At 41.7% G+C, this 27,906-nt stretch overlaps 2 protein-coding genes across 6 annotated transcripts in view; one reads left to right on the top strand and one right to left on the bottom strand.

The window, feature by feature from the left end:
* Positions 1-3,948, bottom strand: part of KIAA1328 (KIAA1328 ortholog) — a 222,265-nt gene extending 218,317 nt beyond the window's left edge. For 2 of the 3 annotated variants that reach the window (XM_069468092.1, XM_069468091.1), the window contains exon 1: positions 3,876-3,933. In XM_069468092.1, coding sequence (XP_069324193.1) covers positions 3,876-3,933 — 58 coding nt within the window. Of the gene's footprint in view, positions 1-3,875 lie in introns of all 3 variants that reach the window. The other variant, XM_069468090.1, reaches the window with a different exon arrangement.
* A 159-nt stretch (positions 3,949-4,107) lies between these two features.
* The window catches only part of TPGS2 (tubulin polyglutamylase complex subunit 2), a 47,725-nt gene continuing 23,926 nt past the window's right edge, over positions 4,108-27,906 (top strand). For 2 of the 3 annotated variants that reach the window (XM_069468447.1, XM_069468448.1), the window contains exons 1-2: positions 4,183-4,423; positions 22,003-22,082. In XM_069468447.1, the coding sequence (XP_069324548.1) occupies positions 4,342-4,423; positions 22,003-22,082 (162 nt within the window). In that variant the 5' untranslated portion in view covers positions 4,183-4,341. Of the gene's footprint in view, positions 4,424-22,002; positions 22,083-27,906 lie in introns of all 3 variants that reach the window. The other variant, XM_069468450.1, reaches the window with a different exon arrangement.

Raw genomic sequence — 27,906 nt, forward strand, 5'->3', positions numbered from 1 at the left:
TGATGGAGGCTTTCAGTTCCTAACCACATAGGTACTCAAAATTGCAAAAATTCTCTTCCTGCACCCTGTCTCCCTCCCCCTGCTACCTGCCCCTTTCCTATTTTCCTCCATAGTATCCATAATCACTGGACATAAAATACATTTTATTTATTCATGGCCTCATCTCATCTCACCAAAATATAAGCACCAAGTAGGTGATGTTTTTGTCTTGTTTTGTTAGATGTAGTACCCCCAAATATAAAAGAATGCCTGGCCAGTAGTAAGCCATCTATGAAAGAATTAAATTGATATTTAATTTTATGAAGCATTGTCCAACTTTCAGTGTTATCTTTCTGTCTCATTCAAAATATGCAGACAAAACCTATTACTTCTAGCTATACCTATAACAAATTTCTTTCAAATATAAGACACTCTAAATAAACTACCCTCAAAAGTTTTTAAAAATAAGAGGATATTTGAAATTGCCTCTCTCCAACCTATCCTTTGTCATAATCTGTAATCTATCTTCAACTCATTATTTTAAGAATCCAAATATTTATCTTCTTCAAATACAGAATTTCCTAAGAAACATATATTTTATGGGGAGGTCACAGAGACATACTATATACCAAACGTGTATTAGACGTACTAATGGGTTACACGTGCCACTTCACTTCTACTTTGATTTCTTTGGAAGTGCCTCAAAAAGACAAGTATAGCAAGTTATAAAGCATCTTTAGTACTGATACCAATCTATCCAAATCCCTAGAATTAAAGTAGTACAGTTGTCCCTTGATATCCTAGGCCTTCTGGATCCTTGAGTGTGGCCTTTTGGCTGAATCCAAATTTTACAGAACAAATTCTTTTAATTAAGGGATTTGCTCTGTGAAGTTTGGATTCAGTTGAGGGGCTGCACTTGGGGATCTGGAGAGCCACATGTGTCCTTGAGACCACAGGTTCCCCACCCCTGTCCTAGGAGGATTGGTTCCAGACCCCCATCCTCCAACAAATACCAAAATCCATGGATGCTCAAGTCCCTTATAAAATGGCACAATATTTGCATATTATCTACACACATCCTCCTGTATAAATCATCTCTAGATTACTTATAACACAATGTAAATGCTATGTAAATAGTTGTTATACTGTATTTTTTAATCAGTATTATTTTTATTATTGTATTTTTAAATTTTTTTTCTTGAATATTTTTGATCTGCTGTTGAATTGCAGATGCTGGATCTCAGATACAGAGGGCTGACTATAATTAGAAACCCAGGGCAAAAGTAGGAAAAAGGATCTCTATCCCAGGTCTCCAGGGTCTAAAGAAAATAAACTTAGTATTGTCCACTGTACTCTAACCTACTGAGTTTGAATCACTTGCCAACATTACACGTATATGCAGTTATTATTCACAACAGAGATTTTTCTGGGTTGGTATGTTATTTTTACATCAACATGAAGTCTTTGTCTATGTTTTATTTGAAAACTCAATGGCAGAGACTATAGAAACTGTAATGTTTTTCACCAGGTCAAAAATATGACTTGCAGTTCAAATTTGTTAATATCAAGTTACTAATACTGCTAATGTTAATACATTTGAGTGCATTTAAGCAATCAAACTTAGACACTGCAGAAACACTAACTTCTTCCGACATTACTAGGGACTATAATGGAGGAGGAATGCAATTTATGACTGACGGGGCATATTTTGCTGGAAGATTTAACACATAAAATGACAAACATGGCATACTCATTGTTTACACACCATGTACTAAGATATACCTTGTGCAAAGTAGCAATGCTAAATCATACTGTGCATGAGATGCATCACTCACAAGAACAGTAGAACAGGTGACATTCAGTCATAGATGATCTGTCCTCTCATGATGGAAACATCCAAGATTAAGAAATCTCTCAATCACATTTCTCTAACTGTTTAGGTGAAGCACTGAAAGTCTTTTTTGCAATAGTGTGAAAAGAATACCAGATTATAGATACACACTTTTTGGTTTTTTTCTATTCAAAATTCTACTATAGAGGTTCTTGTGTGGTCTGTAAAATCAATGTGCCAAGAAGAGATCAAGATCCAAAGACACAAGACTAAAGCAAATGATTCATAACTATCATTACACTTTTCAGTACATATTCAGTAACAAATTTACATTTGACATTGTTTTGGTGTCCTATGGAGATTTAAAATGAAAATATCTGAGGTTGGATGTTAATTGGTCATTATGTGGAATAGGCTGAGTTAAAAGGTGACACTTTTAACCTTGCAATTCCTTTCATACATCTGAATTACTAGAGGATGTAATCACCACCATTTTTTTCCCCATACAATTTCAATTCCTCACTGTCAATGAGAAGAGTAGTTTACAATAAATTTTGGGAGTAAGAAAGAAGGTAGGAGATAAAGGAGTATATATGGCTTTTACATGAAATAAAGAGTGATATGACTATATGAATAAGTGAGAGTACTGAGCAGCTAAGATCAAGAGTACAGGTTCAGTCCATATGCTTGTTAATTAACTTATTCAGTCCCATTGCAATAGATTGTCTCCCTCCAACCATTTATTCTATATTGGAACAATACCATTGGTTGTTATAAGCTAATAATCTTCAAATATCTCCTCTAACACAAGATCCTATCGATGCAGAGGCCCTGTTTCATGAGAAAAGACTCATCCCCAATTTCCTGACTTCCTAATCCAGCACAGCTGTTCCTAGTGTAAATATTCTCTCCTGATAGGTAAAGGAAAACATTTAATTTGCACACTGCACTAGTGTGCTTTCATATACAGTGTAGATACATGGTTTCATTTGCTTCTCACCAAACTATCAGAGACAAGTGGTAATTATGTTTAGTAAGTGCATAACACTAAACACAGAGCAATACAGAATGCAAAAACATCCCCGTCTCCACACATGACACTCTAACCCTACTAACTCAATAAGGGGAACTGATAACAAAATTTTTTAAGTTTCACCAGGAACTAAGTAGAATGTCCAAAGAGTGATTCTGCCAAAGGTAACAGTAATGCTTCAACCAATGCCATCACCAATCCTAAGTGAACAGACAAAAAGATGCAGGCACCCAATAACACTGATTGCCCTCCCTCTAATGAACACAAAGTAAATTATGAGGAACAAATCTCAGGCTAGAATAGTCTACCTAATCCAGGGAAAGAACCACTCATGCCACACAAACATGTCATCATAGCCATTTAACTGGAAATACCAGCACAAGGCTAAAGAGCTCCACAGCTTCTCCACCCCCAAACAATCCATGAACTTGAATCCCTGCCAGTGGTGACCCATAATCTACCAGTCAACACTGCTTCACATCATACATTGCAAACAGCACCGCCAGACCACGTCCCAGTGAAACCGAGCCCCAGTACGGAAATGTATCACCACTGAAACGCCTTTGAAGTCCGACAAGGTCCTGACTTACTCCTAACAGCACAAATTAAGGACAATCCTAAATCAAAAGGCCCCAAGTCCAGCAAACACCCACTTTTCCCTGAACCACAAGCTCATTCCGCACAATCAGTCGGCCTGGGGTCACTCTGGGAGGGTCGGCAGAGGGACCTTCCCAGCCCCAGGCTGGGCCACGACTCTAGGCTATCTTTCCCGAGTTCACCCCCAGTGAGGGCTGGGAACCAATTGTTTTGCGTCCCCACAATTGTAATTCCAGCCTGGAGACAGTATCAAGCTCTCAGCCACCTAATACCCAAGCAAAGAGAAAGCCCGGCACCTAGACTGAGGCCGAAGAGCACGTCCCCACGCCGGGGTTAGCCCCGAGCTTCTCCTCTGCACTCAAGAGTCCCACGCGACCCCTCACCCCTCGCCACCCCGAGGGCGCCGGCGCCCCCTGCCAGGCGGGCAAAGGATACAGTCCCGGCTCCAGAACGCCGCGCCGCCCGGGCGGGAGGGGCCCGCCACGTCCGCCATCTTGAAACAACCGCCACTCGGGGCGAAGCGTCGGGGCCGCCACGCCCCGGCCTCCGGGCTCAGTCCCCATTGGCCGCACGGCGCAGAGACCCGCCCCCGCTTGCGCCGTGGGCCCCGGCGGGACGAGAGGGTCCGGGAGGAGGGGAGGCTGTGTGCCGGGGGTGCGGTGTGGGGCCCAGCCCCGGGCCTCGGGAACGAGCGCCCCGCGGAGCTGCTGCTGCCAGACCAGCCCTGGGCCCCCATCTCCACCCCACCGCGCTCTCAGGCGCCGACAACTACAGCTCCCGGCATGCCGTGAACTTGACGGCCGAAGCGCTGAGGCGGGGTCGGACCCTCTTCCGGCCCGCCCCGCTCTCCACACGGGCCACTGCCGCTTTGCCGGCCGCGCGCGGAGCGGGGACGCGAGCCATGGAGAAGCCGTCGGTCCCGTTGCTGGGCTGCAACAAGCCGCACCTGGAGAAGCTGACCCTGGGCATCACCCGCATCCTAGGTGAGAGGGGACTGGAAGCCGCGGAGGGAGGGGGACAGGGCCGAGCGGGTGTGGAGTAGAAGAAAGGAGGAGCGGCGGGTTGAGGTGCGGGGTGGGCGGCACGGCGCTGGACCGTGTATATGAGTAGGCGTCAATATTGTGACTTCCGTTGTTAAGCAGAAAAGAGGGGGAGCCGGGTTTGCGGGGAGTATTCGGAGGCAAAGCTGGAAAGCCCGAAGGTTCCCCCGACTCACCCCGCCCTGAGGTCCCACCCTAGGGCTCAGGAAGGAAGGGCGAAGGCGTGCAAGGGGGAGGCAGCAAGCACCTGACGTTTGGGAGGCTGAGTGTCCCGAGAGGCATTCTGAGCCATGGCAGTGTCCCTGAAAGCCCAGCCCTTCCTCTGGTAGCACAGTGAGCCGGAGAAATGATTCAGCCAACCTCGCAGGGCAACAGCTACCACAGGCCTGAAGTGGTCGAAAGGAGTCAAAGCTTGCACCACTGAATGGGTTAGAGTTTTATAGAACGTTTGTTTAGTACCCACCACTATGTTAGAGTCTGGGGGTACAAAGATGAAAAAGATACAGTTCTGTGAAAAAATAGACTGGGTCCCTAGAAGTGTGAAAGGAGGTCAGTAATCTATTGCTGTTCAGAGGTAGCACAGAGGAAGAGAGAACTGACCTTATCTGTCAAGTTAAGCAACGTTTTCCAGACGAGACGATGCTAAATTTTGAAAGACAAATGGGAAGTAGCAAAAAAACCAAGGAGGAGAAACGTCGTCTAGGCAGGCTGAAAAAGCATGCTTCAGTGCCTTTCCTTCACAATTATAATGAAATCCAGAAATCTGTACCATGACCCACAAGTCTTTGGATGATCTGCTCTCATCTGTCTTTCTGACTTTATTTTCATTCTGTCTTGGCCACAGTGGCCTTCTTGCTGTACCTTAAACTCAACTAAGCTTATTCCTGCTTCGAGGCCTTTGCAGTACTGCTAGACCCTCCACCTAGAATTATCTTCCTCTGAATCTCTCTCTTCATGTCATTCAGACCTTTGGTCAGGTATCTTTACCTCAGAAAAGCCTTCCCTAAATGTACTTGTAATAACAACCTTTCCTATAGCTCTCTTTCCCTTTACCCCATTTTTTTAATCTTCATAGCACTTATCACTATTTGAAATTACGTATGTATTTGGTTACTTTTCAAATTTGTCTCTTTTCTATAATAGATGTCCGAGACCAAGTGTAATCTATCCTAGGAATGTGTGGTTTGTTTAACATACGAAAATCCGTTAATGTAATATACCTTATTGATAGAGTAAAAAACAAAAATCACATAATCATCTCAATAGGTGCAGAAAAACCACTTGACAAAAACTAGCACCCTTTCATGATTAAAAAAAAAAAAACTCAACAAACTAGAAATCAAATAGAATAGAGATAGAACTTCTTGAAGAACAGCCTGATAAAGGGCATCTATGAAAAACCCACAGCTAACATCATGCTTAGTGGTGAAAAACTGGCAGCTTTCCCCTAAGATCAGGAATTTTAAAAGTGTCCCAAGACCACACCAGACTGGATAATTCACTAGGAAAATTTCAGGACTCATAAGATAGTCATACTCATGGCTGTATTTTATTATAGCAAGAGGGTAAGAAACAATCATCAAAGGGAAAAGTCCGTATGGGGAGGTCAAGGAAACCAGGTGCAAGCTTTCAAGAGTCTTCTAGTGAAATCACATGGGACACAATTTCTCTAACAACGTGTTGCAAATGTCTGAAACGTCTGGAGTAGAAGAGCTCACCTGAGCCTAGGAGTTGAGACCCTTTATTGGAAATCAGTCACGTAGGCACGCTCTGCCTAGAATGTACCAGAATTCCAGACTCCCTGAAGAAAAGCAGGTGTTCAGCATTAACCGTATTGTTTGTACGAACAGTTTAGGCACAATAAGCCATTCTTACCAGAGAATGGTGGGAACCCTGAAATGGTTAAAATGGTAAAATTTTTTTTCTTTTAAGAGGGTCTTGCTCTGTCACCCAGGCTGGAGTGCAGTGGCACATTCATAGCTCACTGTAACCTTAAATTCCTGGGCCCAAGTGCTTCTCCTGTCTCAGCCTTCTGAGTAGCTAGGACTGCAGGCTCATGCTACCATGCCTGGTTAATTTTAAAATTTTTTGTAGAGACAAGGTCTCACTATGTTACCTAGGCTGGTCTCCAACTCCTGGCCTCAAGGAGTTCTTCCACCTTGGCCTCCCAATGTACTGAGATTGCAAGTGTGAGCCACTGTTCCTAGCCTAAAATGATAAATTTTATGTGTATTTTACTACAATAAAATGCACTGCAAAGTTACAGTAATCTTCAGAGTGGTACTGGCATAAAAATAGAAATATACATGAATAGGATTGAGACACCAAAAATAAACTATCACATTTATGGTTCATTGATTTTCAACAAGAATGTCAAGACAACTCAGTGGGAAAAATTAGGCTTTCTAACTAATGACTCTGGATATCCACATGTAACGGAATGAAATTGGGCCTCTACCCGAAATCATATACAAAAATTATCTCCAAATGGATCTTAAACCTAAATGTAAGAGCTAAAACTGTAAAACTCTTGGAATAAAACATAGGCCCTAGGTTAGTTTTTAAGTGACCTTGGATTAGGCACTAGATCTTAGATATGATGCTAAATAAAAGCACAAGCAACAAAAGAAATTGGGCTTCATCAAAACTAAAAATACTTGTGCTTTTAAGAATACCATCAAGACAATCCACAAAATAGAGAATATTTGCAAATCATATATATGAAAAGGGACTTACAGATGGAATCTATAAATAACTACTACAACTCAACAATAAAAGACAAATCCAATTTTAAAGGCTCAGAGTAGACATTTCTCCAAAGAAAATAAACAGTTGGCCAGTAAGCACATGAAAAAATGATAGCCATTAGAGTGATACTGGTCAAAACCACAATGAGGTACCACTTCACACCCACTAGGATGGCCATAATTAAAAAGACAAACACAAATGTTGGTGAGAGTGTGGAGAAATCAAACTGCTGGTGGGAATGTAAAATGGCACAGCAGCTTTGGAAACGAGTTTGGCACTTCATCAAAAGGTTAAACACACACACACACAAAAAAGGTTAAACAGAGTTACCAGATGACCCAGCAATTCCATTTCTCGGTACATACCCCAGAGAAATGAAAACATAAATTGCATGCAAACACTTGTACACAATGTTGGTAGCAACATTATTCATAAGTCAAATGTGGAAACAACCCAGATGTCCATCAGCTGATGAATGGGATATACAAAATGTGTTATATCCATATAATAGAAAGTTGAGCCATGTGAAAGAAGTACTGAGACATGCTACAACATGGATGACCTTGAGAAGAAAGTGAAAGAAGCCAGTTGCAAAAGCCACATGTTGTATGAGTTCATTTATATGAAATGTCCAGAATAGGCCACTCTGTAGAGACTGAAAATAGATTAGTGGTTTTCAGAGGCTGATGGGAGAGGGGACTGCTAATAGGCATAGGGTTTCTTTTTGGAGTTAGGATGCATAACTTTGAATATACTGCAAACCACTGAATTATACACTTTAAAAGAGTGAACCTTATGGTCTGTAAATTATGTCTTTATAAAGCTATTTTTTAAAGGAATTCTGAAAACAGTCCTATAAGAATTCCTGGTCTAATCCCTAAGACTGAAGCTCATGAGATGCCGCACCTTGATTATGTTATGTTAAATGGCAAAAGAAATTATCCATGTGGGCCTAATGTAATCACATGAGCCCTTGAATACAGGCTGTTTAACAGAGAAGTCAAAAAGATTTGAAGCATGAAAAAGACTTTTATGCTATTGCTGACTTCAGTTGGATGGGAGTATGCAACAAGGAATACAGGTGGCCCCTGGAAGCTGAGAGTGGCCTTAGCTGATAGCAAGCAAGGAAATGGAGACTTCAGTCCTACAACCAGAAGGAGTTAAATTCTGTCAGTAACAGGAATGAGCTTGCAAGGTTACCCCAGGCTCTGGATGAGAACACAATAGCTGACACCTGAGCAGTCAGCCTACCTGATAAAAGGATAGACCAATGATTTCAGCTTAACTGAGAACCCAGTCTTGCTGTGCCAGACTATTGAGCTTCCGAACTGTGACCTAATAGAGTATTGTTTAAAGCTATGAAATTGTGGTAATTTATTGTTTAGCAATAGAAAACTAATACATTTCCCCCAATTTTTTAAAGAGCAAATGATATTAACACATGTCAAAAGAAATACAATATAGTTCACATTATGAAATATGATAGTTGAGACCAAATTTATCTGTCATAACAATATGAATGAGTTTACATCACCTATTAATAGAAAAAAAATTAAATCTCTCTCACAAAACCCAAATATTTGCTGTTTTCAAAAGCATACCTAAAGCAAACTAATTCAGAAATGTTACATATAAAAATTGAATACATATTTTTGGAGTCCCACAACCACCCACGTGTTTAATGACTCGAAGGACTCACAGGACTCAGTGACAATAGTAGTCCTAGCTACAATTTATTACATTGATTAGCAAGAGGAAAAGACATAGGTAGAGTCTAGAGCAATGCATGCACAAGCTTCTGAAGTTTTCTCTTCTATGAGAGATCATGTGGAATACAGTTATTCCTTAAGCAGTGAAATGCAGCAATATGTGTGCAGTGTTTCTTTCCAGGGAAGTCTGCTTTAGACTCAAATTCCAGGGATTTATCGGGTGCTGGTCACACAGGCAAAAAAACCAGCCACAGATAGTGAAATTTCAAACTCCCAGTAAGGATAGCAGGTGTTTAACAGTTTGGTGCCACCAGGGGGCAAAACAGCTTTATCAACGTAGGAAACATTGCACAGGCCAAATTTCCAGACAGCAGTCAAAGGCCATTCCCACAAGCTGGCCCTCAGGTTGGCTGTGTTAACTCTTTTCTATGCGGTCTACCCCTGCCCTCACCACCACCACTAGTCCTCCAGATACCCCACTTTCAGGCCTTGGCTTCAAGTAAACTCTTACCGAATTGTTTGGTTTGCAAATAGATCATTAACTTTCTTGGATATTCTTTTTGAATATTCTTATTTAGCCATAGAAATATCTAAGTTATCTCTTCTCCTCTGGCTCTAAGGGCCTTTATTGTCATATCTTGCATCCCAAAAGCTCTCATACTTTTGTCTGGCTCTGTGGCCACAATTCTTAAGTCATGTAAATGACCACTTCATCTGACTTGTGCCCATTCACCTGTCTTGGAAAGTTATCTCTGAGCCCGCAAATCCAAACTATCTGTGTCTGTCAGAATTTTTAGTTGCAGGCAATAGAATACTCTAGCTAGTTTAAGGCTAGAAATACACTTTAGCTAGTTAAGGCAGAAAGGGATCTATTAAGGGGTGTCAGCCTACATAATCATTGGGAGAGCTGAAGGAAGCAGACTCTGAATTGAGAACTTTACTGCTAAGGAGGAAGTACTTGTAGCTGGTGCGATAAGGAAGTGGCAAAATTGGGAAGTTGCTACTGTTGCAGCTGCTACCACCACTACAACTCCCAGCTCCATGAGATTATGCCTGTGAGAAGATCCAATCTCCCCATTTGCCTTCTACCTCGCCTGCTGGTTCCCTTCTTCAAGTTTTTTGAGAGTAGTTCCTATGAAGGAATCCCAGTCACCGGAGGGAGTCAAGCTCCATGTGGGAAATGTAGTCTTTAGCTCTCCAGTCTCTAAAATACAGGAAAGCATGCTAGGAGGGAGAAGAAGTTGGCGTTAATTGAGCCAGTCTTCAGTAACTACCACATCATCCTTCAAGGCCCAAATGATCTGTTTCTTATGTTTCCTATCACTGATTTGGTCTTCATTGACCTCGCTCTACCTTCAACTCTTGTGGCCCTTAAAGTAGGTACCACCTAGTTGAACACATAATTATATATTATCTTGGAGTTTTCACTTTGGATTCATGTTTGTCTTGGTTCTCTGACTAGGCAATACGTTTCTTGAGACAGTATCTCCTACTTAAATTGCTAATCTCTGGCAGTAATTTCCTTGAGCTGAGGGCATAGCAGGTTTCTTAAATACCTCAGAGATTGTTTTTCACTAAAGAGTATGTTCCAGTTATCTATTTCTGGGTAAACAAGCCACCCCAAAACATAGTGGCTTGAAACAACAGTTTACTGTCTCTCCCAGTTCTGTGGATTGACTGGGCTCAGCTGGGGTAGTTCTCATTTGGGAGATCTCAAGTGGTTGCAAATACGTAGCAGCTGGGACTGGAATCATCATGTGGTTTCTACACTCAAATATCTGGTCTCATCGGTGTTCCTCAGCATGGCCTCTCTCTCCAGAAGAGTAGCTTGGATTTAGTATGTGATGGCTCAGTACTCCAAAGAAAGGAGAAAGTGTTGATCCTCTTAAATTTTAAGTCTAAAACTGGCATAACATCTGTTTACCATATTTTGTTGGTCAAAGCAGTCACGGGCCAACTCCAAATTTAAGAAGGTGGAGAAATAGATTTTACCTCTCAATGGAGGAGTGGTATGAGCATGCAGGGAAGGAATGAATTGGTAGCAAACAACTTTTGAGTAAGCCACTGGAGAGAGTTTTAATCTGTGGCATATCACAGAGCTACCTAGAGTGGACTGTGCTGAGTCTGAAAATGTGAGTGTCATATCTCTTATTCAGACATACAGGTTATCCAGCCAGACTGCTCTCAAATGCTTGTCATTGATCACAAAGGGAGGACAGTGGACATGGCTATACCTAATCAGATATTACTTTTCATATGTGGCATCTGCATAGGCCAAGAACATAGAGTTATTGATACAGTTTGGTAAACATCCTCAAAATGCTTTTTGTTATATCACCAAAATGATAAGCTACAAAGACAGCGTGGCAGAAACAGCATTAAGTTTGATGTCCACAGCTTTGGTAAGAGATTTAATTCTATGAAATTATTTAATATCTCTGAACCTCAGTTTCCTTTTCTTTCTTTCTTTCTTTCTTTCCTCTCTTTCCTTCCTTTCTTTTTTTTTTTTTTTTTGCATGCACAAGTGGCAGTATTTTTTTTATTTTTTTAATTCAGATGTTATGGGGGTACAAACATTTTGGTTACATGTAATGCGTTTGCCTCGCCTAAGCCAGAGCTACAAGCATGTCCTTCCCCCATACAGTGCACTCAGCTTCCATTAGTTGTGGGTTTACCCACCCTTCAACCCCTGACCAGGGGTAACTCAATGAGTGTTACTACCGTGTGAACACCTTAGTGTTGATCAGTTAGTACCAATTTGATGGTGAGTACATGTGGTGCATGTTTTTCCATCCTTGTGATACCTCTCTTCAAAGGATGGGCTCAATGTCTATCTAGGATAATGTAAGAGGTGCTAGTTCCCCATTGTTTTTTGCAGTTGAATGGTATTCCGTGGTATACATATAGCACATTTTATTAACCCATTCATGGTTTGATGGGGACTTGGGTTGTTTCCACATCTTTGCAATTGTGAATTGTGTTGCTGTAAACATTTGCATGCAGATGTCTTTATTATGTCTTTTTTCCTTTTGGATAGATGCCTAGTAGTGGCATTGCTGGGTCAAATGGTATTTCTATTTTTAGCTCTTTATCTTTATCTCCAGATTACTTTCTACAGGGGTTGTACTAATTTGCAGTCCCACCAGCAGTGTAAGAGTGTTCCAGTCTCTACATCCACACCAGCATTTGTTATTTTGGGACTTTTTGATAAAACGCCATTCTCACTGGAGTTAGGTGATATCTCATTGTAGTTTTGATTTGCATTTCCCTAATGATTAGAGATGTTGAGCACTTTTTTATGTTTGTTGGCCATTAGTCTTTCTTCTTTTGAAAAGTTTCTGTTCATGTCCTTTGCTCATTTATTGATGGGGTTGTTTGATTTTTTTTCTTGTTGATTTTCTTAAGTTCTGTATAGATTGTTATTAGCCCTTTATTGGATGTGTCGAAAGCAAATATTTTCTCCCATTCTGTAGGTTGTCTGTTCACTCTAATGATAGTTTCCTTGGCTGTGCAGATGCGTTTTAATTTGATCAGATCCCATTTGTTTATTTTTGTTGCTGCTGTGATTGCTTTGAGGGTCTTCTTCATAAATTCTTTACCTAGGCCAATGTCTAAAAGAGTCTTCTCAATATTTTCTTCCAGGATTCTTAAGGTTTCATGACTTAGGTTTAAGTCTGTTATCCACTGTGAGTTGATTTTTGTGAGAGGTGAGAGGTGGGGATCCAGTTTCAATCTTCTGCATGTGAATATCCAATTTTTCCAGCACCACTTATTGAATAGAGATTCTTTTCCTCAATGTGTTCTTTTGTCTGCTTTGTCGAAGATTAGATGACAATATGAGGATGGTTTTATATCTGGGATCTTCGTCCTATTCCAAAGGTCTATATCTGTATTCTTGTGCCAGTACCATGCTATTTTGCTTGCTATAGCCTTGTAGTAAAGTATGAAGTCTGGCAGACTAACACCTCCCAATTTGTTCTTTTTGCTTAAGATTGCTTTGGCTATAGGAGGTCTTCTCTGGTTCCAGACAAAGCGTAGAATTATTTTTTTAAAATATGTAAAGAATGATGGAGGTATTTTGATGGGGATTGCATTAATTCTGTAGATGACTTTAGGTAGAGTGGACATTTTAACAATATTGATTCTACCAATCCATGAACATGGTAGGGATTTCCATCTGTTTACTTCTTCTATAATTTCTTTTCTCAGTGTTTCATAGTTCTCCGTGTGTGTGTGTGTGTGTGTGTGTGTATCTCACCTCCTTTGTTAAATATAGTCCTAAATATTTAATTTTCTTTGATGCTGTTGTGAAAGGTGTTGCATCTTTGATTTGATTTTCGACTTGACTGTTATTGGCGAATATGAATGCCACTGATTTTGTGTGCATTAATTTTGTATCCTGAGACTTTACTAAATTCGTTTAGCAATTCCAGTAGTCTCTTGGTTGAATCCTTGGGATTTTCTAGATATGGTAACATACATCATCAGCAAAGAGTGAGAGTTTGACCTCTTCTGCCCCCATTTGGACACTCTTAATTCCCCTCTCTTGTCTGTCTGTTCTGGCAAGTACTTCCAGTGCTATGTTGACTAGAAATAGAAATAGTGGGCAACCTTGTCTGGTTCCTGTTCTAAGTGGGAATGCTTTCAGTTTTTCCCCATTCAATATGATATTGGCTGTGGGTTTACCATATGTATGGCCTTAATAATTTGAAGGAATGTCCCATCTATGCCTATTTTGTTAAGAGTTTTTATCATAAAAGTGTGCTGGATTTTGTCAAATGCTTTTTCTGCGCCTGTTGAGAGAATCATATGGTCTTTGTTCTTTTATTTATGTGGTGAATTGCATTTATAGATTTGTATATGTTGAACCAGCTTTGCATCTCTGGGATAAAGCCCACCTGGTCGTGATGAATTTTTTTTTTTTTTTAACGTGCTGTTGGATTGGATTTACTAAGATTTTTTTGAGGATTTTTGCATCTATATTCATGAGGGATATTGATCTGTAGTTTTCTTTTTTTGTTGGATCCTTTCCTGGCTTTGGTATCAAGGTGATATTGGCTTCGTAGAATGAGTTGGGGAGGATACCATCCTTCTCAATTTTTGGAATCATTTTTGCAGTGTAGGTATGAGTTCTTTGTAGATTTGGTGAAAGTCAGGTGTGAATCCATCTGGTCCGGGACTTTTTTTTTGTGGAAGATTTTTAATTGCTGCTGCAATTTCTGTGCTTGATATTGGTCTGTTTAGGAATTCTATTTCCTCCTAATTGAGTTTAGGGAGGTATGTGTTTCCAAGAATTTGTCCAGTTCCTCTACATTTTGTAGTTTTGGGGCATATAGATTTTTATAGTATTCAAAGATAATGTTTTGTGTTTCCGTGATGTCATAGTGACCTCTCCTTTTTCATTTCTGATTGAGTTTATTAAAGTCCTTTCCATTCTAGTTCTTGTCAGTCTAGCAAGGGGGCTATCAGTTTTGTTTATCTTTTTGAAAAACCAACTTACAATTTTATTGATCTTCTCTGAAGGTCTTTTATTCTCAATTTCATTTAGTTCTTCTCTGATCTTATTTCTTTCCTTCTGCTAGGTTTAGAATTAATTTGCTCTTCCTTTTCCAGTTCCTTGAGACAGTTTATTAGTTTGTTGATTTGTGAACTTTCTGTCGTTTGGATGTGAGCATTTAATGCTATTAGTTTTCCTCTTAGGAATGCTTTTGCTGTATCCCACAGATTTTGATAACTTATGTCCCCGTATCATTTAGTTTAAGGAATCTTTTGATTTTCATCTGGATTTCCTCCTTGACCCAGTAATCATTCAGCAATAGATTGTTTAATTCCTATGACTTTGTGAAGTGGCAAGTGTTTCTGTTGGAATTGATCTCTAATTTTGTACATACCATTGTGGTCTGAGAGGATAGATACATGGTATAATTTCCATTTTTTAAAATTTGAGGTCTGATATGTGGCCTAGGATGTGATCAATTTTGGAGAAAGTTCCATGAGCTGATGAGAAGAATGTATATTCAGCTTTATTTGGGTGGAATGTTCTGTAGATGTCTGTTAGACCGATTTGTTCTAGAGCTCTGTTTAAGTCCATTAATTCTTTGCTTATTTTTTGTTTGGAAGATCTTTCCAATTCAGTCAGTGAGGTGTTGAAATCCCCAGCTACAATGGCATTACTGTTTATCATCCTATTTAGATCAAACAGGGTTTGCTCTATGTATCTGGGTGTTCCTGTGTTGGGTGCATAAATGTTAAGAATTGTTAAGTCTTCCTGTTGGATTTTTCCTTTCACCATTATATGGTGACCATCTTTGTCTTTGTTTACCTTTGCTATTTTAAAGTTAATGTTGTCTGACATCAGAATCACTACCCCCGCTCTCCTTTGGCTTCCATTTGCCTGGAAGTTTGTTTTCCGACCTTTGACCTTGAGTCTGAAAGCATCTTTGTGGGTTAGATGCGTTTCTTGGAGACAGCAGATACTTGGCTTATAATTTTTTTATCCACTCAGCCAGTCTATGTCTCTTCAAAGGACAATTCAAGCCATTCACATTTATATAGCGGATTGATATTTGGGGTAGGTTTCTATTCATATTGTTGGGTAAATTCTTATTGTTCTGCTTTTCCTCTCGAGCCATTATGGAATCCAGGTTCTGGACTTTAACTCCTGAGTGACTTTACTTTGGTGAGTGTCTGTTACGCTGTTCAGTGGTGTATATGCAGGTCTGAGTACTTCCTGCAGGGCAGGTCTGGTCTTTGCAAATTCCATCAGTGATTGCTTGTCAGGGACAGTCTTTATTTCTCCTTCGTAGTTGAAGCTTAGTTTTCCCAGGTAAAGAATTCTAGGTTGGCCATTATTCTGTTTTAGAAGATTGATTATGGGTTCCCAGTCCCTTCTGGCTTGTAGGGTTTCAGTTGAGAAGTCTGCAGTTAGTCTGATAGGTTTTCCTTTGTAGGTTATCTGTTGTTTTCATCTTACTACTGGAAGGATTGCCTCTTTAGTGTTTACTTGGGCCAGTCTGATAATTATGTGACGTGGTGATTGCCGTTTCACGTTGAGTCTTCCAGGAGTTCTATGTGCTTCTTGTATCTGCGTATCTAGGTTTCTGGCCAGGCCAGACAGGTTTTCCTCCAGTATTCCAAGAAATAGATTTTCCAGCCCTTGTGTATTTTCTTCTTCTCTCTCCAGGAGCGCTATAGTTCTTATGTTTGGTTTCTTCATGTAATCCCACATATCTTATATGTTTTGTTCTTGTCTCTTGCTTCTGTGTTCTTTTTCGTCATCTGACTTGTTTAGCACATAGGCATTATCTTCAAGCTCTGAGATTCTTTCCTTTGCATGATCTGTTCTGTTTTTAAGGCTTTCCTCTGTGTTTTGAAGTGCCTTGAATGCCTCTTTAATTTCCAGGATTTCTGTTTGGTTCTTTTGTAATATTTCAGTTTCTTTAGAGAATTTTTCATTCATTTCCTGTATCGTTCTCATGGCTTCTTTGTGTTGGGTTTCTATTTTCACTTCAATTCCATTGATTTTCCTTACAATCCATATTTGGATTTCTTCCTCTGACATTGTAATCATTTCATTTAAATTAGTATCTGTTTTTAAGGGTCTAATGATTTCTTGTGGGGGTGACTTTTCTCTCTGATCTTTCATATTTTCTGGGTTCTTTTGCTGGTTCTTTCTCATCAGGGTACTTGGTCAAGAACTGGGAGTGCTAGGACTGGTTTGTACCCTTAACTTCAAGCCCCCAAGGGACGTTCCTTGACAATGGTGGGAAAAGGTGTGCTGGTCTTGTATATTGCCTTAGAGGTATTTTAGCAAGTTGGGTTACCTCTGACCTGTTGTCTTCACCTCTTGCCAGTGGAGATTAGTGAGTTTGGTCCCCCAGCTTAAGCTCCCATGTGGTGAATTGCACTTTTATGTATAACTCCACTGCCCTATAATGTCTTGAGATGGAGGGCACTGTGTTAAGCTATGGGGTTTACCCTCTCTGTCATTGGTTGTAGATTGCATGGAGGAACCAGTTATCGAGGTAATCTGATGCCTCTGTTTTGGTCTCGAGTCCTCTGGATGGGAATACTAATGCCCCGATCTTTAGGAAGGGTCTTGCCACTCCCGAGGGTTACTTGGACCCTATTCCCCCTCAAAGTCAAGGTAAGGGCAAGATGGATGGCAGCTTATGCCTACCAGCCTGGATGTGTGTGCTTCTATGGTTGCTTGATCTGCCACTAGGGGGAGCTGCTAATATGTTATTCAGGGCTCTTCCACCTCATCTGGGAAGCTGCTCCAGATGGGAGGGGTCACCTGATGCACTTGCTGGGGTGTCTGGCCAGGATTTTCCTTCCCTGACCACCAACCCCATTTTTGGCAGCCACCCAGATGCGGAGAGCAGGCCCTAGAGTTATGCTCTTGTTAGATGACCTAAGCTGGGCCAAATCAATGAGCTGTAAGTTATTGATCTGTACCAAGGCCCTGCAGATTCATGCCAGTCGCACAGAGAAAGCGGTTGTTCTTGCTTCTCCCAACCTCCAGGGGTGGAGCCCTCCATGCCTGGCGCGAAAGTCACTGGGGTAGGGGAGGGGTGATGCCCAACGTTTGGGGATCCCACAGGTGGTGACCTCCCACCGCTGGGAATTAGTGTTGTGGGGAAGCACTCAAGATTCGCCTACCAACACAGGCCCGGCTTGCCGAATCAACAGGTCGCGGAAAGGCAGAGCTCGCGGCACCCGGTGCAGGAGTCCCTGAAACTGTAACACACCGCAGGGTCCAAGTTGTGGACCCTCAAAACGGCGGCCACCCACCTGCAGAGAGCTATCGTTGGGGACGACTGCTCAGGAATTGGCAGATGCCAGTTCAGCGGGCTGAATCAACAAGATGCCCGCTGTCTCTTGTGTGTCACAGTCCCGCAATCTCACACCTGTCTGGCAGAAAGTCTTGCTCTTTCTGTCCTGCCCTGAGCCGGCCTAATGACAATTTCCAGGGGTAGAGCCCCCTTTTCAGTGTTCACCTCCTTTGTTCTGGCCCTGCTGACCACCAGACGCGAGGGGTTTCTGTCTCCAAACTCCCTCCAGTGGTCATAGGAAGTGATCACTCAGACCAGTCCCTCCGCCACCCAGTGCAGTCCTAGCACAGAGCACTGAGGAATTCAAGATGTTTCTCGCTATTGTCCTCTCTCCACAGAGCCCAATGTCTTGTGCCGCGATTTTGCACCGATGTCAGGCACGTCCCTGTCTGAGTGGGTGTGGAAGTCAGTGGAGGAGCCGGGCATCCTCCTGTGGGTCAGATCCCACTGCACTTGCTGGCTGGATGGGCGTGGCCGTTCCATGCTCTACTCTCTATTGTTTATCTCGCACTCTCCAGACTTTGCAATCACATCTCCCATTCACCTTTTTTTCCCTGCACTGTATGTCCCACGCTGTTTCTCTGTAGTTTCACAATGCTATTCTTTCAGGGGAGCGATCTACTTGTATATAGCTGTCTGAGTTCTCCACCTCTTTCTGGGAGCAGAGAACCAGGAGGTCACCTCTACTCTGCCATTTTCCTACCAGTCCCCTCCCCTCCCCTCCCCTCCCCTCCTTTCCCATCCCCTCCCCCTGGGAGCAGAGAGCCAGGAGGTCACCTCTACTCCACCATTTTCCTACAAGTCTCTTTCTTTTCTTTTCTTTTCTTTCCCTTTCCCTTTCCCTTTCCCTTTCCCCTCCCTTCCCCTCCCCTCCCCTCTTCTCTCCTCTTCTCTTCTCTCTTCTTTCTGGACAAAGTCTTGCTCTGTCACCTGGGCTAGAGTGCAGTGGCGTCATTTATAGCTCACTCACTGCAAACTCAAATTCCTGGGCTCAAGTGATCCCCCTGCCTCAGCCTCCTGAGTAGCTGGGACTACAGGTGCACGCCACTGCGCCTGGCTAAGTTTTCTATTTTTGGTAGAGACAGGGTCTCACTCTTTTTCATTCTGGTCTCGAACTCCTGACCTCAAGCAATCCTCCTGCCTTGGCCTCCCAGAGTGCCAGGATTATAGATGTGAGCCAGTATGCCCAACCTGTTTCCTATCTTAAAATGAGGCTAATGATAACTGCTTCACAAGATTGTTGAAAGATTAAATAGGATAATTTATGCCAATTCCCTGTAATAGAGCATTATACAAATGGAATTTATTGCATGCCCTTCTATTCCTTATCCCCAACACCCCCTCCCCACCAGTGCTGAAGTACTATATTAGATAAAGGAGTCTCTACAATGGATATTTCCTAAGCAACTTACTATCTGACAGTTACTAAAATCAAAATGTTGACCAGTTGGCCTATCGTGAGAGTATTTTAAGCTTAAGTATGATATGATCCCATCTGCAATGGCATCATAGTAGTTCTGTCTGAGCCTATAGCCCTTTCATATAGGCCTGTTGTAAACAGTAAATAATCATATGTATCCTCTTGCAACCCTAGGCACTATCACTGCCCTGTGGGTGTAGTCAGATGACATCACTATACAACCAGCCAGGTTATTGGCAAAGAATTCTGTATTCTCCTGTCCTGGTGCAGGTAGAGTGGTAGGTTACTAAGATTAAAGATAGATTCTGCATTTGTGTAGGATAATCACAAAAGGGCTATACCAAGGAGCATGCAGCAATTTTGCACATAAGCTTGCTCTTTCTTGACTAGACCTATGCTTAGAATTGGAGCATTGGCTTTGTGGCTTAACCTCTCAGGCTCACTTAGTGTCCTTGTCTGTAAAATGTGAATAACAACATTTATTATCCACTGTCTTGGCTTAGGTAGAACAGTGCCAAATGGGACCACTCCTGAAGGGAGAGACAGCATCTTCCATCTCAACCAATAAGGGACATAGCAAAGACTCACTCCTGGTTTAATGGCTTGATACTTGCAGTGTTTTTCCACCACAGCACCATGCTTCCCAATATTTTAGAAAAAGTATTGAATAGAAGGCAGAAAAAATCGTGTAACTGTATGGTACTTTTCATTTTTCCAAAGCACTTTCATTTCTGCTTCCTCTGCCTACCCTATCAGGGGAAGAATTATTACTGAAGGGAAGTGAAAACCCATCTAAAGTCACATAACAACTAGTAAACAAGACTAGAATAGAGTCCATAATGATTCGTTCCTGTATTGGGCTGTTGCTGAATCCCAAGATTTGAGTTTTCTGACAAATTGGAAGAAACTTTATAATGCATAAAAAGGGTACTGGCGTAATTATAGAATCAGTGAACCACATAAAACTAGAAGTCCCTTGCCATAATCCTAGAAATTTTAAAAACTTAATACATTTTTCTGTTTATAGTATGCCGAGGCCTCATAGTAAATAACCAAGACATAGTTCAAAATAGAATGTAATTAGGTATAAACATGTATGGCTCTGACCCTACATGAGAATGGGATGAGATATCAAGAAAAGCAGAGATCACTGTGCTGGAAGGGTTTCATGAGTATGGCCTTAAAGTATGAGTAGGACTTGGGTAGATGAATGGAAACATGGACACATTTGAGTATAATATTCGAAAGGGATCTAGCATAATTGAGTATGAGTACAGAGTTGGGTTTGGGGGGGGCCAGAGGGATGGAGGCAATGAGGAAACTGACATTACTGAAACAATATATGGACTACGAGATGGAAGAAGATAAAACCAAATATGTATAAGGCCCTTATCATCCTGACCAAAAGGAGAACTGAACAAGATTGGGTAGGAAACAAGCCTAGGTGTGGGCAAATCCTCTAGCAGTGTCCTGAGGATGGATCGGGGAGGGAGAGTTTGTTTGTGGCTGTGATGTCATGGAGGCTTGCAGTGATTGTGGTGAAAACAGTGATGACAGTGGGAATAATCCACACACTATCATGAAGAGAAAGAGTAGTGGATAGGCTTTGTATTAGTTTGCTTAGGCTGCTGTAAAAGGTACCACATACTGGCCTAGAACAGTGGTCCCCAGCCTTTTTGACACCAGGGACCAATTTCATGGAAGATAATTTTTCCACAGACTGAGGGGTGGGTAGGGAGCTCAGTCTGTGATGTGAGCAATGGGGAGGGGAGCAGCTGCTTTGCCCACCCGCTGCTTACCCCAGCTCTGCTGTATCTCCTCCCCAGTTCCCAAGTTTCATGGGAGACAATTTTCCATGGATAGGGGTAGAGGGATGGTGGAGCTCTGTGGCCCGGTTCCTTACAGGCCACAGACCGGTACCAAGGGGTTGGGGACCACAGGCGTAGAACAACAGAAATTTATTCTCTCACAGTTCTGGAGGCCAAAAGTCTAAAATTAAGGGGTCAGCAGAGCCATGCTCATTCTGAAACCTGGGGGATAGGATACTGCCTTGTCTCTTCCTAGTAGTTTGCTGTGGTGTTCTTGTCTACAAATGCATTACTCCAATCTTCCATCTTCACGTGGCTGTATTCTTTCTATACATGTCTCTTCAGATTGTGTTCTTTTTTAAGGACAACAATCACATTGGACTAGGAGTCTACGTTGATAGGACCTCATCTAAACTCAGTATATCCGCAATAATAAGGTCATATTCTGAGGTACTAGGGATTAGAACTTCAACATATCTTTTTTTAGGGGGGACAGAATTCAAGCCATAATAGCTCTTATGACAGATTTTATGTCATAGATTAAGGGCTTCAAAATCTTGAATCTGTGTGGCCACAGACAAGTGGAGAATATGAAGGGAAGTATTAAAATCTGTTGTATTCCAGGGCGACTTCTTTTTTACCTCAGAGTAAATGGTAGAACACAGCTCCACAAAGAGAGGTAGACCAGATTATTTGGAGACCTTTTTCTGCTTCAGGGATTTAGACATATGACTTGCTTTGTTCTAAGTATATTTGTGGACAGAATTCATTCTTCATATTAGCCTAGCTTTTAAATCCTCGACCTCATATATACATTATGGTAGGTTATGGGACTGGGTGCCTTTGAGAGACCAACCAGTTCTTGCTTTCATCACAAGTATAATAAATGTTCATCAGAGGGATTAGATATTCCTAGAGCAGTCATCAACAGTTAATGTCTAGTGTAGCAATGTGTGACAGGGGGCCAATTGCAACTCTTCAGTCTGTCTTTTTTCTCCTCCAGAATCTTCCCCAGGTGTGACAGAGGTGACCATCTTAGAAAAGGTGCCTGCTGAACGTCATATGATTTCTTCATGGGAACAAGTAAGTGTTACCATGTCAAATCCTTACCTCCCAACAAAGAGAGGTCAATTTAAATGCCCCTAAGAAAGAAAGATTAGGGGAGGAAACCTTATCTCTTGCCACAACTACCTTCAAGGTAGAGTTCACCCTTTTCTCTGTTCCTGTTCAGGCCACTTAATACTTCCTTTCATTCCGTGCAAATTCCGCAGCATGGAATGTCTCCTTTGAACCCTGCTGTCCTATAGAAGCAGTAGACATTTGAAGTTGTAAACAACAAAGCTAAAAATCCAGTTAGGAAAGAAAAATACGTATATTAATAAGCATGATGCTGTTGAGAACATGGTAAAGTGTTGCAGATAACTACTAACCAGATCTAAAGCTAGTGCTTTCCTATCCTCCTCTGAACTTTTATTCAGTAAAAGATTTAAGCTACTAAAATGGGCCAGGCATTGTGCTAGGTATTGAGCCCTGGGGATTCAATAGTAATCTTTTAAAAGGCACTGTTCTTACCTCTTGATTTTGTTGTGTAAGACTGCAGTCCCCAACTCCCAGGCTGCAAATTAGTACTGGTCTGTGGCCTGTTAGGAACCAGACCACACAACAGGAGGTAAGCAGCGGGCAAGGAAGTGAAGCTTCATTTGTATTTACAGCCATTCCCCATCGTTCACCCGAGCATCACCACCTGAGCTCCACCTCCTGTCTGTTCAGCAGCAGCATTAGATTCTCATAGGAGCATGAACCCTACCATAAACTTTGCATGTGAGGGATCTAGGTTGCACACTCCATATGAGAATTTAATGCTTAAATTTTAATTTAAGCAGAGAGGTTTGTATAATTATTTCATTATATATTACAATGTAATAATAATCGAAATAAAGTACACAATAAATGTGGTGTGCTTGAATCATCCCCAAACCTTCCCCTCCTCTCCCAGTCCATGGAAAAATTGTCTTCCATGAAACCGATTCCTGGTGCCAAAAGGTTTGGGGACCGCTAGTCTAAGACCTAGTGTAGTGTAGATTGTTACAAGTATAATTACGAACTAGACTGAGTACCATGAAAGTGAGGTAAAGGGACCATTGTCAAGATGCCTGCCCAAGTCTGGAAGTTGAGAAAAGGTTTTCCCAAAGAAGCTATTAGAAGTTGTTAACAAGGCAGATGAGATCGAGGAAGAAGAGGCTTTCCACATCTGTGAAGGCTTCAAGATGGGAAAGATCACATTGATCTGAGATCACAAAGAAGGAACACGGGAGAGCACGGGAGAGAGCTCGTCAAGAACCAGGACATACAGGGCTATATGGGCTCTGAGGAGTTTGCTCTTCATTAGGGGAGCCATTGAAATGTTTTAAGTAGGGAACTGCAAAGGTCAGATTTCTTCTTTCGAAAGAGCACTAGCTATAGAGCAGCAAAAGGATTGGGAGACAAGGGGAGCAGGCAAGAAATTACCCTGCCATTTTATAAGTGCCTGCTAATACATATCACATAGGTTATTTTATGGTAAAGGCATAGTAACCCTGAAAAGTGGGTATTGTAGTATTTCCATTTTATAGATGAAGGAACTGAGGCTCAAAGAGGTTAAAGAATTTGTTCTGAGTCACATAGCTACCAAGAGGCAGAGCCTAAATTTGAACTCAGAATTGGTTGCATCTAAGCACATGCCCTTCCTGCTCTACACCAAGCATCCCCCCTAACAGAGGACAACACTATGGGAGTCTTGCCCTCAACAGCCAAGCAGCCCATAGGTGTTTGTTCAATCCTGCCAGCACGACTCCCTCCCTGGGCTGAACCAGTGGCAGCTTTTCTGGCAGCTCAGTAAGTGGAACTGATCTAGGACCTCAGCTCAGCAGCACCTCAACTTTTCTCACTCATCTTTTACCCTTATTTCTACTCTTAGCCCATAATAGGAAAAGGGAATTCTAGAACAGTGTCTATTTGTTGAACTTTTATTGGCTAATCATGTCAGAGCCTGTTCCTGGAGCTGCTACTAGTCTGCCAGTCTGGCCTTGTTGACATTGTTTGTTAGGAATAACATTGAGAGAAAAGATCTGATCCTGGACATCCCTTTTGATTCTTAACAGGCTTTAGTCAGCCCTTTATGTAGAACTGCCTCAGAGCTCTTTTGTGAGAATGAAATCCTAGTGTTTTCCTGTCTGCTAAAGACCTGGATGGGAGGGTGAGAGGACAGGAACGTCTGGTCTAAGGTGGAACATCCTTAAGGCTGTGACACCTTATGTTACTTATTTAATGAAGTAATTTCTGAGGCATATTCTTCCTTGTCTTATACCAGATATTCCCCAGAACTCTTTAAGGAGATGACTTACCCGTTTGTCCCAGTTTTACTTATACTGTAGTTTATTCATTTGGAGCATGTTTCAGAGCTAGAATGCCAAGGGATCTCTTGGGATCTATTCTGCCTCCTGGACAGTGCAACTTTATTGGATTCCCCTAATGCTTAGGAGAATGCAGTTGTAGAGCTGCATCAGAGGTCTGAAAGGATTAAGGGGGGTAAGCATGAGAGAAAGAGGTTTTTAACTAACTGAGACAGTTAGTAGAACATTTTCTTCAGACATATTCAGTTGGGGGAGTATCTGTGCAAGTACTTAGAATAATAAGATACATTGATTTGGAATTTTCCTTTGAGTCCTTTAGTTAAAATAGCTCAGATCTAAGCACAAATATGCCAAATGTGAAATATAAACAGTATTAGGATCAGTAATGTAAAAATGTTTCTTTCACCCAAGCTTGGTGTGTCTGGGCTTTTTGAAGGCCTATGGGATGCTTGGAAGCTAAGAAAGAGTTTTGGGTATGTACTTTTGTTTTAAGATTCAGTTTTTATATAACAGTGTTTTTCTCTGATTGTGCTAAACAGAAAAGAACATGGTCACCATAAAAATTTTTTGAAAACGCAAAAACTAAAGAAAAGTCCTGTAGGGTTTTACCACCTAGACGTAACTACTGTTAGTATATTTTTGGTTGTTGTGTGTAGATGGAGGGAAGGCAATGGATAGAGCAGGGATCTGCTACAAGTCTATGAATGGGAAGTGTTCCATGGGCTCCTGGAAGTGTCTGTCAGATGTATTAGGTATGTATGTTTTTCCTGGGGGAGAGATTTCTTCAGATTCTCAAAGGGGTTCATAGCCCCAAAAATTGAAAAACAGGTCTTTGTATAATTTTTTCAGTCAAAATGTCGTAATAGTCTATGTGCTATTTTGTTACCTATTTTTGTCTAAAAGAAAAACAGACAGTGGAGGGCAGAAGTTTTGAGCTGGTCTGAAACTCCTGGTCCCATTTTCTCACTCAGTGGGTTACTGAAGGAGAGCAGTCTTGGTAGGGCCACCCCTGACTTGTGCTTGCTTCTATCATTGACATAAAGGTTCTGCTAACGTGGCAGAAAGGAATTTCAGGACACACACACAACCAAGCTATAGTGGCAAATTTATTGAGTGACAGTGGACAGGCTTAGGAAAGGCTTGCGCAGAAGTAAAGGTATGCTCTCAGAGAGAGCGGCAGGCTGGAGAGAAGCAACTGTCCCGAAACCCAAGCAGTTGCTCTTTCATTTGTTGAAGTCAAAGAAGGCTGGGTGGTCAGTGTTCATTCTGTGCTTACTCACATATAATGGGGAAAGGTTGCTTTGTACCCGTGCAACGCTGGGAAATTAATGGCTCTTTTCTTCTCCTCAGGTCTGTCTGTTTAAGGGCTGTTTGTTTGAGCCAGTTGACTAACTTTTCCTTCCCTCCCCGCTTGCTCATACCTAACTGACTACCTACTCTAACATTTCCGGCAGTGCCCATTCCAGACAGGAGGATCCCGGGGGGCTGGTAAGTCCTACTTCTCTCGAGGACTGACCCTGGAGACACCTCATCTAGGGCACGGCTTTGATGTGGTTCACCTGGTGTCCACAGCTGCATAAATATAGCTGATAAGGCCCTCCAAGAAGAACCCTACTGCTTCTGCCCCTTTGGGCAAATGAAACACCATTAAATCTGTGACATGTTATATCACTTATTTAATGAAGTAATTTCTGAGACATACTCTTCCTTGGGTCTTGTACCTTGTCTGGGAAGCTCACTGAAATATGATATAGTAGTAAGGCCATGGAGGTGTTATGTGGGGAAAATATCCTGGAGTAGAAGTCTTCTGTCAGTTCTGGTCCCTTGGCTAAGTAATGTAACTTCTCTGAGACTACATTCATCATCTGTAAAATAAGTGGTTTGAAATCAGTGTTATTTAAGGACTTATCCAGCTGTAATCTAATATTTTGTAATTCTTTGGTTACAAATCCAGGAAGACATGTTGATAGCTAAAACCTGAATGACCATATACTTGCTGCAGTCCCCTAAGGTTAGAAGAAAAAGTAAGCAATCTCTTCCCATTTTAATATATTTCACCCTGTTTTGTTCATCAAAGAACAAACAGTTTCAGTCTGGTTGGTTTTGTGCAGTTATATGATTTGTGTTCCTGGGCCTGCTACCTACCTTTTGTAATGATGGTACATAGTAAGGCCTAATGTCTACACTGAGATTTTCATCTTTCAGGCACCATGAAAACATCTGCTTCTTAATTCTCATAGCATCGTGGTGCCAGGAGAGTTCTGTTATTATTAAGCATTTCAGTGACATTTCATAGTTGCAGAGTGCTCTACAATTCTTGATTGGTTAGACTCTCCAGTCCCCAGGTAAACATTCAGTTTCCTGATGGTGAAACTATGGCCCACAGAGACCAAATGATTTGGCAGAATTTCCCCTTTCTTTTCAGTCTCACTTTTTTACATTCTACTGAGTAGATTCTGAACCTTCTTGCAGATCTGTTCCTTACAGTCCCCTGCTATGAATTTATTGTTAAGTGGGAGAAGTCAGCCTGTGACACCATGTCACTAGTGGCCCTCTCACCTCGTGTTCATATTCTGCCTGGTAGTTCCTCAGTGTTCTCCTCCACTGGTTAGTCCCTCTCCAGTGCTTCACGTCTTCCCTCTATACTGGCAGCTTCCCCACAGAGTCTTTCCATCTCCTTAAAAAAATAATTCAGATTTGGGTGCCACACAAAAATTTTAAAAATAAATAAATAAAATTTAAATACCTTCAAATTGTGTCTCTCTCTAGCTACTTAGCCATTTGTTCCTTTGCACATCAAGCATATAGAAAAGCTACCTAAATCAGTGGTCAGGAAACATTTTCTTTAAAGGACCAGATAGTAAATAGTTTAGACTCTTTTGGCTCTGCTGTCTCTGTGACAACTACTCATTTCTTTGTGACTGTGTTCAAATAAAACTTTTTTATTAATACAAAAACAGGTGACATGGCCATAGTTTACTGACCTCTAGTCTAAATTACTGTCCCTTACCTTCCCAGTTACTCTTCATCCTACCACAGCCTCTCTTTCTCTACCACCATTCCTTGGACCCATTCTGTCAAAATCACCAAGGATCTCTTCATTGCTAAAGCCTTACTTCATCTCATTTGCCATCTCTCCTGCATTTCTCAGGTATCCACTCTGCTAACTCTCTCCTCCCTTGGGTTCTAAAGCACCGTTCTCATAACTCTGAGTTGCTGGCCAGGGCAGAGGGGCTTTCACTTTTGGGTACCCTGCAAGCCCCACTCAGAAGAGCTAAACATGGTAGGAAGGGACTAAAGCACTGCAGGCCTGCTCCAGGGGTGCCTGGGGCAGAAAGATCTGCAGCAAGGAAGCAACGGAGCCTAGGGCTGCCAGTCATTTATTTTAGAATGACAATAAGGACTTAATGTTTTTCATGAATTTGGTTTACTAGATAATTTTTATGTTTATTATTAGTATTGGAAATGTGTCTTAAATATTCGAGTTCACTTTTTTCTATTTTTATGAATTTTGA

The sequence above is a fragment of the Eulemur rufifrons genome, chromosome 5, assembly GCF_041146395.1.
Source record: "Eulemur rufifrons isolate Redbay chromosome 5, OSU_ERuf_1, whole genome shotgun sequence".
NCBI lineage: Eukaryota > Metazoa > Chordata > Mammalia > Primates > Lemuridae > Eulemur > Eulemur rufifrons.